The 13,176-nt window shown below is 32.4% G+C and overlaps 1 protein-coding gene across 1 annotated transcript; it reads left to right on the top strand.

Moving 5' to 3' along the window:
* Positions 1 to 3,155: 3,155 nt before the first annotated feature.
* LOC111402375 (dnaJ homolog subfamily C member 14-like) lies at positions 3,156 to 12,327 on the top strand. Its single transcript, XM_023030616.1, has 9 exons — positions 3,156 to 4,280; positions 5,267 to 5,396; positions 5,897 to 6,381; positions 7,692 to 7,772; positions 7,884 to 7,982; positions 8,599 to 8,712; positions 8,797 to 8,880; positions 9,753 to 9,818; positions 11,433 to 12,327. Exons 1-9 carry the CDS (start codon positions 3,951 to 3,953, stop codon positions 11,685 to 11,687), a joined length of 1,644 nt encoding a protein of 547 aa, XP_022886384.1. The 5' UTR covers positions 3,156 to 3,950; the 3' UTR covers positions 11,688 to 12,327.
* Positions 12,328 to 13,176: the final 849 nt, after the last annotated feature.

Here is a 13,176-nt window from a genome sequence, read left to right as displayed (position 1 = left end):
TCTTCTTCTAAGCTGACACTATTTCTTCTTATTAGTTTTCCTTCAAAATTAATTTCTCTAGCTTGTTTGTGGAAATCAAGCATTATCTGTTCTGGTATAGTGACTTTATGTTCTTGGTATTTCCTAGGAGGTATATATTGTGCTAATTCCTCAAAATCTTTATATATGATAATGTTATCAGTTATTTTCCTTAGATTGTTATGATGGCTAGTACTAAAAGCAAAAATTGATTTTATGCTTATATTAATAGCCTTACTTCTTCGTAACATTTTCAAATTTCAAATTCTATAATATAGATTGAAACTTTGGTCATTATTTTCATCAGTTAGTGAAATTGCATAATTTGATTTTATTGTAAATATTATTTCTGATAGACTAAGTTTCCTACAACTGTTCCTAATAGAGTACCTATAGGATCTTGTAAAATTTTGTTGTCCATACAATATATTTCTATTGGTATGTTCATACCTTCTCTAAAGAATCCTTTTATCATTATCCGGACTCCTCCTTTTATCATTATGTTTTCTGGAATTTTGGATAACTTTTGTTTTACCCATTCTTTTGTGATTATAGGAATTCTTTCTTTTTCTTTAGTATCTTCTATGTTAATAGACATTTCTTTATAATTCATACTTACAATTATTTTATTTACTCTTAGTAATATTTCTAAGAATCCTTGATGGAATACATCTTTTTCTTGTAAGTCTAATATTTTTTTAGTGATTCCTGTGTATTTTTTAATATAAAAGATAATTTCTTGATTTATACCTTCTATAGAGTCTTCAACTTCTTCAGTTGTTTCTATTTCTATTTCTGATTGTTATATCTCCTGATTCATATATACTATCTCCTCATAATCTTCCTCTGATGAGGATGTATTTAATTCATAAATACTACTGCATTCACTATTTAGATCTTCAAAATATTCAATCGATTCTATATCACTATCATCTTGAAATTTTTCATAAATTTTAAGAGTTTTTATATCCTGTATATCTTTTTTTAGGACATTGAGGGGCAATGTGTCATTCTTCATTACAAATAAAACATCTATATTTTTAAATATTTCTTGGTTTAGGCTTTTTATTCCAATTTCTTTTCTTGAAATATTTTTTGTGTGGTTTAAAATTCATTTTCTTGAATTTTTTGTAATTTTTGAATTTTCTTTTATATTTCTTATATGGTTTATATTTCTTCTTATGACATCCAAATTGTTCAACTTGGCCTAGATCTTTGTAACAGCATAAGGAATTCTTTCTTATCTTATATGCTTTTTTAATTTCAAGAGTTTCTCTACACCGCATGCCTATCATTCTTTTTGTAAATTCAATCCTACTTACAAGACTATCTATTTTTACTCCTTCCTCTTCCCCTAGAGGTAATAATTTTTCATATTCTTTTAATAATTTAATTCCCCATGGGAATGGTAACTTAGTAAAATAAGACTTTAATATAGGTTTATTTTCTTGATAATCTCATTGGTTTAATATATATTATAATTTTTCAAATTTACATGTGTATCTTTCTCATTCACACATATCACATATCTTTAAATTTTTCATTGCAATCATTCCTTCATTATATTCATCTTGTTTTTTTTCTTCTTCATTAAAAGTGTATTTATCTCCTAAAAATTCTGTTTTTAAGATTTTTTCATACCTTTTTAATATCTCCTGTATATTTGGATCATTTAAAATATTTCTATTATCTAATACTTCAGTTCTATTATCTCCATACTTTAATCTTCCTTTTATAGATTCTGGTAACTTTCTCCACCATTCAGAAACAATTCCTCTGAATGTATGTTCTATAAATCCAAAACCTGTATATATTTCTCATTTATTAAATTGTATTGCTAAATCTGTACTTTTTATCCAAGTTTCTATAGCTTTAATTTTAACTATACGGTTTAGATCTAACCATACTCCTATTGTGTGGATTGGTTCATTATAGGATTTCATTGGATTTATTTCTTTTATGGATTTTTTTCTTATATTTCCAGTGTATCTTTTCTATGTTTTTCTAGATTGATTAATACCGTCCTTAAGTGGTATTGTAGTAACATAAGGATAATCATATTCTTCATCACTACTAAATTCTATTTTTATAATTTGACTTGATGATGAATTAGTATTCATCTTCTTATTTTCCATTTTTTCAGTTAATTCTTCTAATTGTCTTTTATATTCATCATATTCTTCACCAGTAGATTATAATAATTTTTGTTCTAATTCTTCTACATCTGTAATCATATATTGATTTTCTTCATGTTTTTTCCCTTTATTATTTTCTTTTTGAGTTATTCTAAAATCTTGAGGTGGATTAATTATAATCCAATATTTTCCTTTAAGGTTTTTATTTAATAGAGCATTTCCTACTTGTAGATTATGTTCTAAATTTTCTAATCTTTTATGTATATTCTCAAAACTTTCATTTGTAGTGTTTTTAGGTAAAGAGGGATAACTAGGTTTTTTATGTTTTTCAACTTTTTTCAAAAAAATTTCAATTATATTTTCTTCATCTATTATGTTCATCATAATTTTAGGTTCGTAACATGGCTCTGATACCATTTCATCGGAGTGTGCAGTGGAGAGGTTAAGATTTTTGAGCCAATTAAAATTTTCATAAATTTTTAAAATATCACAATAGAATTTATAAAATTCACTATCTTTCGTTAAGACATTTTCTTTAATAATTATATTTAATTTTTTAATTTTTCTTTCCAGGTAAAGAATTATTTTATGTATATCATTTTTGGTTTTGATTGCTCTTTTATCTATATAAACATTTTTATGTTTTAATTTTGGATCTAAATATTCGATAAAGGAATTTTTTAGATCTTCTTTTGAATAATTTAATTCATTATTTATTGCATTTCTTAGATCAATAAAATTTTGTATAATAGTTGGGTTTAAATTTATTAAAGATTTAATACATTATAGTGGCTTTGGTTGCAAATTCTCTATGAGGGGTAACTTTGGGAAAAAATATTTTTCAAAGGCTATTCTTCAAATGATTATATTTTTTGATCTAATCTTACAAACCACTCTTGTATTTAGGCTCTATGTAGGTATTTCCTCAATAGCATTATCTGAATCCAAAGTGGGTCCCATCTTAATTAACTAAAACACCAACTTCATGGAATTGATAATAAAACCAGTCCTTAAATGGCAGATTGTCTCACATCTTCACCGCTTGTCCGATTCCCTCGATGACTTACTTTTTCAAACTCTTTTATCTTTTTCACAAGCATTCCCTGCAAAAGAAAATAAAAGCCTAGGGTTTCTACTTTACACACATTATCCAATCGTCAATTTTCCTCGACATCTAGCTTAGAAATTAGCTCGGATTTTGGCGTTGTTGATCTCACTTTCTTTCCGTGTTACAATTTTGTATGCATAATTCTGGGTTTTTTAATGAGTCTTATCAGCTGTTTGAAGTTGGGATTTTGAAAGGAGATTCTTTTAGGGGAGATTATTGGGGTCAAAAAAGTTGAAAATGATGTTCTTTTATTTATGGAGTTTGCTTTTCTGGAAACGTACATGTGAAGCAATTTAGTGTTTTTTTTTCCCTTCAGTTATAATTGATGATTACCCTACTGTGGAATTCATTTCATCATTTGCTAGCTTTAGCTGAGTCGACACGGAGTTTCTGGATCTTTCCGCCCTTGTTACATGCCATTTGCTTGCCCGGAATCTGTGAATTCATTAACTGGGATTGTTACTCGTGGCTCTAGATAGTGGAAATTAAGTTAGATCAAAAGCTTTCTTTATAAATATGGAACTTAGTGATGCAGCTTTATGCTTTTGGAGATAATGGACTTATGCCATCTCTGGTTAGAGGTTACCAATAGCAGAATTTTGGGAATATTGATGAAAATTTGATTTTTTTTAATTTGCGGGATTTGGCCTATATGATCTGTTGTAGCTGATTAGTGATCAGGACTTTGAATGGTTAAAGTCATGGAGGATATTGGGTTGTTCAATCAAGGATGGAAATGGTTGCAATCAAAGGATTGTTACTGCGTAGCAAGTACTACTGCGAGCTGTTTGAGGGACAAGATGGGGATATTTATGGAGCGACATTGGCCCATGGTTTGCTGTGGCTGTGCAAGACTTGGGAGAGGTCTGCTGTTTTTGTTGGTTTACTGGAAGAATTGTTTTGTTACAGGCTTCCAGTCGTTTGTTGGGCTGGGTTCGGCGGCCCTGCTTGTCATTGTGTGGAGTTTCTTTCTCAGCTTAACATCAATGTCGTGTGTTCTATACGTGCTTCTTAGTATGGTATGCATTTGAGTCTTTCTGATTCTTGTCTTGGGAGCTTTTTTTCTAGCTTTGTTACTTATTTCCTTCCTCTGCTATTTTAAAACAGCAGGATCTGCTTTTGTATCATATGATGTTGCCTAGACTTGATTAGTCTTAATTTTTGTTCTCTGGTTCCAGCATTTGACAAAGTCCATGTGGCAACCGTTGTATCATAGTTTTTGGATCTAAGATGAAATTAATTGATGCGATACAGAGATAAAGATTCCAAGAAATGTTATCTGTGATATTATATCAATAATTAATTTGGTAGATATAATGAAGAAGTTCAAAAATAAGATCCTTTAGGTGCAATGATTATAAAAGGTAGTGATAATCTTTCCATATGTAAGAACTAGTGTTGGTTCAACTTAAAAATCAATGGAAGCTTTTTTATAATTTGTTTAATAAGTTGATATTTGGCATAGGAGAAAATTATGTAACAGAACCTTATATTGATTAAGGCACACAAGATCGTTTAACATTCATCAACATGTAAATGGCATGTACTGGTACTACTATATGTCTTCTACTTTAAGATACGGATAATGGGACCAATATGATCCTAGTGAGCTTTCCCAGATTAAATAGACAGAAACTAACTTGCGTATAAGTATCTCCTTGAACAAGGAAAACATTTTGCATACTTCACCATCGATTTCTCACCTTGTTGAAGTAATAACCTATAGCACTTAATTTAAGCTGTTTTACAAGACGCTGCTTTCATCAATTTGTTATCCTGTTCATTCTAGATACTGGATAATTTTTAATTTACCATTTTTTTTTAATCTAGAACATCCCCTATGACAAGCTCTAGATAGCCAATATACATGAATGTTATTTGCTGGAGAGTTACATCCTATATTTCTAATCATTTTCGAACAAACGGACGAGCCTGCTGAAGTTACTATGGACTTTCTCGTTTAACAGTTTGAGAATCATTCTCATAGTTCCATTTATGTTTCCAGGGAGCTGCAGGGGTTGTAGTTAAGTATTTAGGCTACAGTCCTGGACTTTTCATTGTGGGACTCTTTGCCATTCTAGTTTTATGGATGTATGCTAACTTCTGGATAATGGGTACATTATTCATACTTGGAGGTAAATTGTGGTTCTCTTCTTTTAAATTAATATGCTTGCACTTTTCGCATTTTTGTTTTACATAACGAACATTATCTTATCCAAAAGATTTCATCAATGCATGAAGGATGAAAAGATAAAAGTTTGGGATTTTGGGCGAATGTTGGAAGCATCCACATACTCATTTTCTTACTCCTATTTTATCTCATCGTACTTTAAGATTGAACTTAAGAGAACTTTGTGTCCTTTTTTGATTTATATTTTACAATATGGCTCTTGCAATCTATTCAGCTTGAATAAGTGTATTTTTTGAAATAATTATCCCCAGAGGTAAATCATGGAGTGATCTTCACGCCACCACGTGGTTGATAAACCTCTGATGATTTCCTTATTCTGCTATAGGCAAGCTATAGGCATTCTTTGGAAAGTTTGATTTAGGGCTTCTGAGAAACAAGTTTTGCTTAAACCCTGAATGTTTTTTCTTGCGTTTCATGTTCACACCATTGTCTTTCTGTAAACAGGTTACTTAATTTCCTTAAGTCATGCACAATTGGCGGTATTGATAGCAACCATATATGCATTATACTATGTCAAAGTTCAAGCTGGATGGCTTGGAGTTTTCCTCTCAATTAATCTTGCATTTGTGTCAAATGATGTCTTGAGCTGCTTGATCCAGTGGTATGATAATTTGAGTGAACGCACCACCTGTGAAGAGCATAAAGAATCTGAGCCATTCACAGAAAATTTGTCCACGGAGTATGAATATTCAACGAGTACTGATGAAGAAGATAAGTTGCACTCCTGTAAATCATCCAGCAAACCTGCTACTTCGTCTTTTGTTGAAAAACTTGAGGACTCTGCTGCTAAGCTAGTGGTCAAAGAAGAGGTGAATTCAGTTGGTGAGATGAAGCGGATTTTAAGCAGTGCTGATCACTATGAAGCATTGGGGTTTCCCCGTCACAAGAAAGTTGATTTTATGTTGCTGAAAAAGGAATACAGAAAAAAGGTAAGCTTAGTTTGACACTGCCAGAGTAACTGTTTATCTTGCCTTTACTTTCATATAGCGCACGTTGACCATCAAATTCCTCTAATTTTGATTCTGCTCACACTAACTAGTAATCTTGCCTTTGCTTGCATATGCTGCATGTTGGCCCCAAAAATTCTAGTTCCAAAATTGAGGGCTAAGATAGTAGTATTTGTTTTGATGCAGATAGGAAACTGCTAATTTTTACATCGACAAAGAAATGAAACGGTAAAATTTATAGAGAGACAAGTCCCAACTCATCTAATTTACAAAATGTTTAAAAATTGAGGTCATATAAGTCCATATTTAGCAAGTTAACCTATCTCCATTGGAAGTTTTGGTGCAAAGGTAAACAACCTTGTTTTAAGAAAATTATTACCTACCGTAATATTTCTCTTGTTCTCAATGTCTATAGAATAAAAAACTCTTAAAAAGTGAGTTTGTACGATAAACAAGATATAGGGTCAATTGAAATTGTTTTTGTTGCTTATTTAGTGAATTATAACTTGATCCATAAATCTGGAAGTGCATGAACTCTCAAATTAGGATTAGTTGTGACCAAGTTACTACATTCTAGCATGAAATTGCTGCCATCATCTAATTTAAACTTTATAGTCAAGCGTGCTTGTTTATTAAGGAAGCCAGAGTTTGTTTAGTTATGCTTACACAGGTTAGTATAGCTGTCTCTTGTAGCTCTGTCAGCATTTTGATTGGTTCAAAGTTATTATGCATTTAAGTAAGTTTGTGATAAAGCTCAATTGCTTACAGATTTTAAGGTGACTGAATTAGGGGAAGTTATATCTCCATTTTTTTATTTTTTATTTTTTTTCTGTGTGTACGTGCATCAGTGCACAAAATTTTTTCATCTAGCTTATATCTTAGTTTACTGAGGAACTAATTTTTTTTCCTTTTAGTGATATGATTTGTCTTGTAGGAGCTATAAATATTTTAATCATTTTTGCTGTGATGTTCATGAGTGGTTCAGAATATTACAAAGATTTTCATCTTTGGACCTACTTTTCTTTTCCTTCTATTGATTCGATATATTTGATTGATTGAGCATGTAATAAATCATTCAACCTAAATTCTAAGTTTTTCCTAATCCATATATACTTCTTCTTGGACCTATAAAGATTTCTATGGTGTGTATATGGTGAACTGGAAATAGTGTAGTCAAATTTCTAATGTTGAATACTTGAAGTTATTGTATGTGGTTCATTATTTTCGTGAGCTATGATGTGCTCTGTGGGGTCTTCTGTTTAGTAGACTTAGTTTTTTTAAATTTTAATTAGGCCATGCTTGTGCACCCTGACAAAAACATGGGAAGTCCACTGGCAAGTGAGTCCTTTAAGAAACTTCAATGCGCATACGAGGTATCTGTCAATATTCCAGTTTTTTAAATTTTGTAGCTATTTCTTAAATGTCTAAGATGGGAGCTGTGTCTCTGGTGTTCAATTTCCACTTACATAGGCATTAATGCCCAGGTACTTTCTGACACGGTGAAGAAAATGGACTATGATGAGAAACTCAAAGAGGAAGAATCTAAGAGTGTAATCCAGAAATCACCTAGCACTTCGTGTCAGGTAGAATTATATGGTTGGGCTATCTTAGCTCCAATTGTCTGTAAGTCCATGTTTTGCAATATTCTTACGAGGAATGAAGTTTTTAACTACTATTAATGTGAATCTAGATAACGTGTTTTGAAGCAACCAAATTTGATATTTCCTCATCAGATGTACTTTTTCTTGTGGAATTGCATAACAACTTGTAGTTAAGAGCATGGACGATCATCCTTGTCCTTATGATCTTATATTGCAATTGTTTCAAGCATATGTAAGATGTGCAACTTATATAAGACGAGAGTTAATAATTGTCTTGACTTGAAAGTAGGTTTTAAACACATTCAGCCTCTGTTTATCTCCCTTTAAAACAAAACTCTTTCATTCTCATACTCATTTTCAACCACACATTTACACAATAAAATATTTTGCACGTAAATCCAAAACTATTTCCTACTTTTTTAACCACATATTCTTCAAAACATCATTTTTTTCTTAATAATGGCCATCAAAGGGGCTTAGGTTTTTTAAAATGTAAAATCTGCTTGGTACATATAATGAATTACATCAACTTTGCTTCATGTATTCAAATATATAACGAGCTTAGAAGAATTGATGTCTGTAACTCCATGATGAGCAGGATACTACTGATTTTTTATCTGAGGAGTCGAGGTGCATAGAATGCACAAAGTGTGGCAATTCACATGTCTGGGTCTGCACCAACAGGAAAAAGGACAAAGCAAGATGGTGTCAGGTTAGGCTTGTTTCTTCGAAGAGGTAAAAATGTCTTAGCTTGTGTCGTCTGTGTATTTACTGATTGATGACATTTCTTGTGTAGGATTGCTGTCAATATCATCAAGCCAAAGATGGTGATGGATGGATTGAGTACCGAGGATCATTAGTGTTTGATCAACCTGAAAAGGTATACTTTATTCACAGAACTGGATGGTTTCATTGCTCAGAATGGTTTCATTGCTTTTGATGTGTTTGAAGTTGAAATAATTGTTTCAAATGCCGTGTTAATATTCGGATTTAATTACACTCAACATGTTAAATGTACTTAAAACTACTGCAGATTCATGAGCGTTGTTTGTGAGGAATTTATAGCACTATTAGGAGTCAGTTAGGAACTTTGTGGCTCGTGGACTTTGGAGCTATCTATTCCTATTGATCTTAAGTGAGCATGGTTCAGCATGCACTTTCTTACTTTATATTATACTCAATGACTTTGTTGTAAAGATTTAAAGAAGCGTGCTTTGAAATTACTTTTGATTACAAGCTGCTTCATAACACCAAAAATTCTATCCTACAACCTCGCGTTTCCATCAATTCTCTCTCTCATGCAGTGATATGTATTATTTTGTGATAAAGGTCGAGATGATATATAAAAAACCTACCAGTGAGGACATAAGATTTCTGCATAATTAGGCTGCCCTGTTGTGTCCCTTTACATTTTTTTTTTTTGGGCCAAAAAAGTACACTTTTCTAGTGTAGGAAGCCAATGTCATATCATGTATTATTCTCTAGTTCTTAACAATCTTCAGAGTTTTCGCATTTGAGTTAGGTTGCAAGACTGAAGTGTTTGGTTACATCTCCTTTACGATGTGACAAAAGTAGCTGAGTAGTTTGTAAGCAAGTGGAACTTCCTATTATGTTGTATTATGTTTGAATGCTGTTTTATAGATTTAAATAAGCCTTTGATGTTCAGATATTTTCTGTCTATTATTGTTTTAAGTGAATATCCACTTTTTCCTATCTTCTTCCTGCTAAAATTATGGTGTACCTTGCATTTAGGTGCCACGCGCTTTTGTCTGTGCAGAAAGCAAAATCTTTGATGTATCAGAATGGGCTATATGTCAGGTCAGCCTGCAACTTTTGCATATGTTTTCATGCCCTGGTATAATGCATTATAGAAGACATTATCTGCACCAGAAATTATCAGATTTGACTTCACTTTTCTCTTTTCTTTTTCTCATTGCATTGCCAACCTTGGCAATAAGAATGCTGTTACATCATGTTTGGTTGGCAGGCTTCAGTAATACTGGCCAGTATTAAGGAACAAAGAGAAAAGCTAAAATCTTGTTCATTACTGTCCAGAAGGCATGTCCCTTCTTGTACTGGGTTCCGATAAAATATTCTGAAAAGGTGTTAAGAGGCCTAATTGGGCAGTCATAAGCTTCCCTTCCAGTTGAGAAATATCTAGACATGTATCAATTAAAATAAGTTTTTAAAATCATAAGGAGACAAAATGGGTTGGAGAAACTTTATATTCAATTTTATTAATTATTAAAATAATCAAAGCCTCCTCACAAAAGGAAATATACTCTCCTTTTAAGGATATCATAAATCAACCCAAATGTTTAAACATGGTTAAAGTCATGAAGTCACGGATTTCCACATCTAGCAAGGCACGGCAATAAAAATTCACTTACTCACATAAATGATTTATTACTATCAATAAGAATCTCAAAGGTTTCACATAAAGATATGTAGAAAATGAAACAAGATAAATGGAATCATTCACACTAATTTCTTAATGCAAAGATGCTTCGGATTCTTTATGTTGAAACATGATGAAAAACTCTCAAAGGAAGACGTGAATACCCCATAGAAAAAGAAGTGTAAAAATTTTTATCCTTTGAAAATAGAGTATCAGTAACCTTCATCCATGGGTGTTATGATAGCATTATAGAGTATTATTACCCTATGGCAAAACCGCTATTATACTACCAACAAGCTAGAATTTTTCTTCCTAGTGGTTAACTCTTAATTTGCTATCTAAGCTCCAAGCATCAATATAACAGCCCTGTATTGAATTATAGAGCTCTAACCTCCAAGCTTGGCCATGAATTCTGTAAAATCTTCTCACCCTCTCAATCCAATGCTCTCGGCCTCGAGAAATTACTTTGATGCTTTAGAAAAAAAAAGTGCTTGAGAGAAACTACACAATGATGAAAATCTTGAAATGAATTCATGTCTATTTATAGTTATGGCTGGGCATTAAAATAGGGAAGTATATGCATACTTTTATTTAATGCAAATATAATAGAGGCTTGTTAAGGAAGATGAGTTGGTATAATAGAATATCTTATACACCATTTTATTTATTACATGTAGAAACAAAACCTAACTTAAATAAAATGAACATGTATCCAGAAATAATTCTAATCTTACTAAAATATTTGAACACATATACTAACTATAATTTAGGTGGCTGATTTTAACTTAAAAAAGTTTCATCGATTTCTTTGAAGCCCGACGTTTAACTTAAAAAACAATAATAAAAATGAAATTGCAAGTCCTATTTTATTACTCCAAACAATCCTATCTTTATTTCCCTGTAGACACCTGTGACCACTGATTTCCCCTTTTGTTGCAGTTATATTGCCCTTTTTTCTCATGCACATCAATTATGCTCGAGGAAATTAGAAAGCCATTGTTCCTAGCTAACTTTGAATCTACTTGGCTATATAGGACTTGGCTTGTAGGCCCAACACACACCGACCAAGTTTCCATGTTAACATGGTTGGATTGGAGAAGTCAACTTCGAGTATGTATCCATGGGATTTGGATGCTGAGATGATGGATGAAGAGGAAGAATTTGAACTGTGGCTTCAGCAAGCACTAGCATCCGGACTTTTCTGTGAAACCTCTAAGCGGAGGAAAAGCTGGAGCCCATTCAAGTTGCCTCTGAAGAAGGGAAAGAAACATTGGCGAAGATTTTCGTAGGAGAAACAGCTCCTCCGCCGCAGCCACTTCGATACTGTTTGAAGATTTCTGAGTGGACCACTTACCTTATGTTTGGTAAGGTGGATTGGACTGGACTCCATTAAAGATGAAAAAGTGTTCATTGCACTATCCATTTCTATCTAATAATGCATATCAAACATAGCCTTAAGGTGCCCAAGAATCTTGTCCAGCAGATGAGAATTTCAGGGTCGACTGGAAGACAGTGTAAACAACTTGTCTTACGTTCTGTAAATAAACTTGGAATCTTGCATGGTTTCCTCTGTTGCAGATCAGTTTTGGCCTAAATCTTTTGGGTTTCGAAGAGAATTGAAACTGGCGTTTGTGTACATTTGGTGATACATTGAAGCATTGTATTACCCGGGTGCAATAAAGTTGAAAAGAACGATGAAATTTTCCATCACTCATTGCTGTTGCTGTGGCGTTGTGTTACTCGTGTGAAGGATAAAATCATGCAGGTTCTGCTGTTGTCGAAGCTAGATAGCGTTATAGTCAACTCATCTGTAAACCTGTAATCCTGTAGCTAATCAATCTGCAGACCATAACTGAATTTAATGACTTCATATAAGAAGATTTACTTTGAAATTTGGAAAAAAAACTTGGGTCATATTTTTGTTTCTTAGATAGGCTTTCCTTTTTCGTTTACATGTAGTTATTGTTAGAGCTTTCTTTATCCTTGTTTTCCTTTGAATTTTCAAGTTTTCCATTCATTTCTATCGTTAGACCATCTGTAAAGCCGGGTTCACACTATATTAGTTGGCTCCTTTTAAATCCAAGATTTAGAACTTAGGTGTCAAATCTTTTGTAGCATTGCTTAGGTGCTTGTTTTAGACAATACAAGGAATTTTTTGACAGATAAAACAGTATTTTCAAGATCCCCATTTATAAAAGAAACATACTGTTTCATGTTAATAATTTCATTTAACTCACCATACAAAAAAGAAGTATTATCATCCAGTTGATCAAATTCCCATTTAAATTGAGCAACAAGAACAAGTAGGCATCTAATAATAGTATATTTCATAACGGGAGAAAAAATTTCAGTGTAATAAACGCCTTCCTTTTGCATGAAACTTTTTGCAACTAGTATTGTCTTATATCTAACATTTTTACTGTATCATTCTTCGTCTTTTGCAGTCAATTAACTTCTATCTTGTAGGCCTATTTACTAAATCTTAGGTTTTGTTTTTAGGAAGTATAGACATTTCATTTTTTATGACAACTATTCATTTTTTACCGTCTTTACGCTTAATGGCATCTTCACGAGAGTTAGGTTCATTTTCAAACTGTTCTTAATGAGTACATAAGGAAACAAAGTCATCAGAGCCAAATTTGGTGCAAGGTTTGATCTGCCTCCTCTCCCTCTCTTGTGAGTTAACACTCATCAAGGAAAGGAGCTACAGAATCAGATTGGTATGTCTGATCAATTTTTTGATTATTTTCAGTTTCATTTTAATCAAGACCACTTTCC

Source organism: Olea europaea, chromosome 10, assembly GCF_002742605.1.
Source record: "Olea europaea var. sylvestris chromosome 10, O_europaea_v1, whole genome shotgun sequence".
NCBI classification, from domain to species: Eukaryota; Viridiplantae; Streptophyta; class Magnoliopsida; order Lamiales; family Oleaceae; genus Olea; species Olea europaea.
This window is presented reverse-complemented; position numbering and strand designations above follow the sequence as displayed.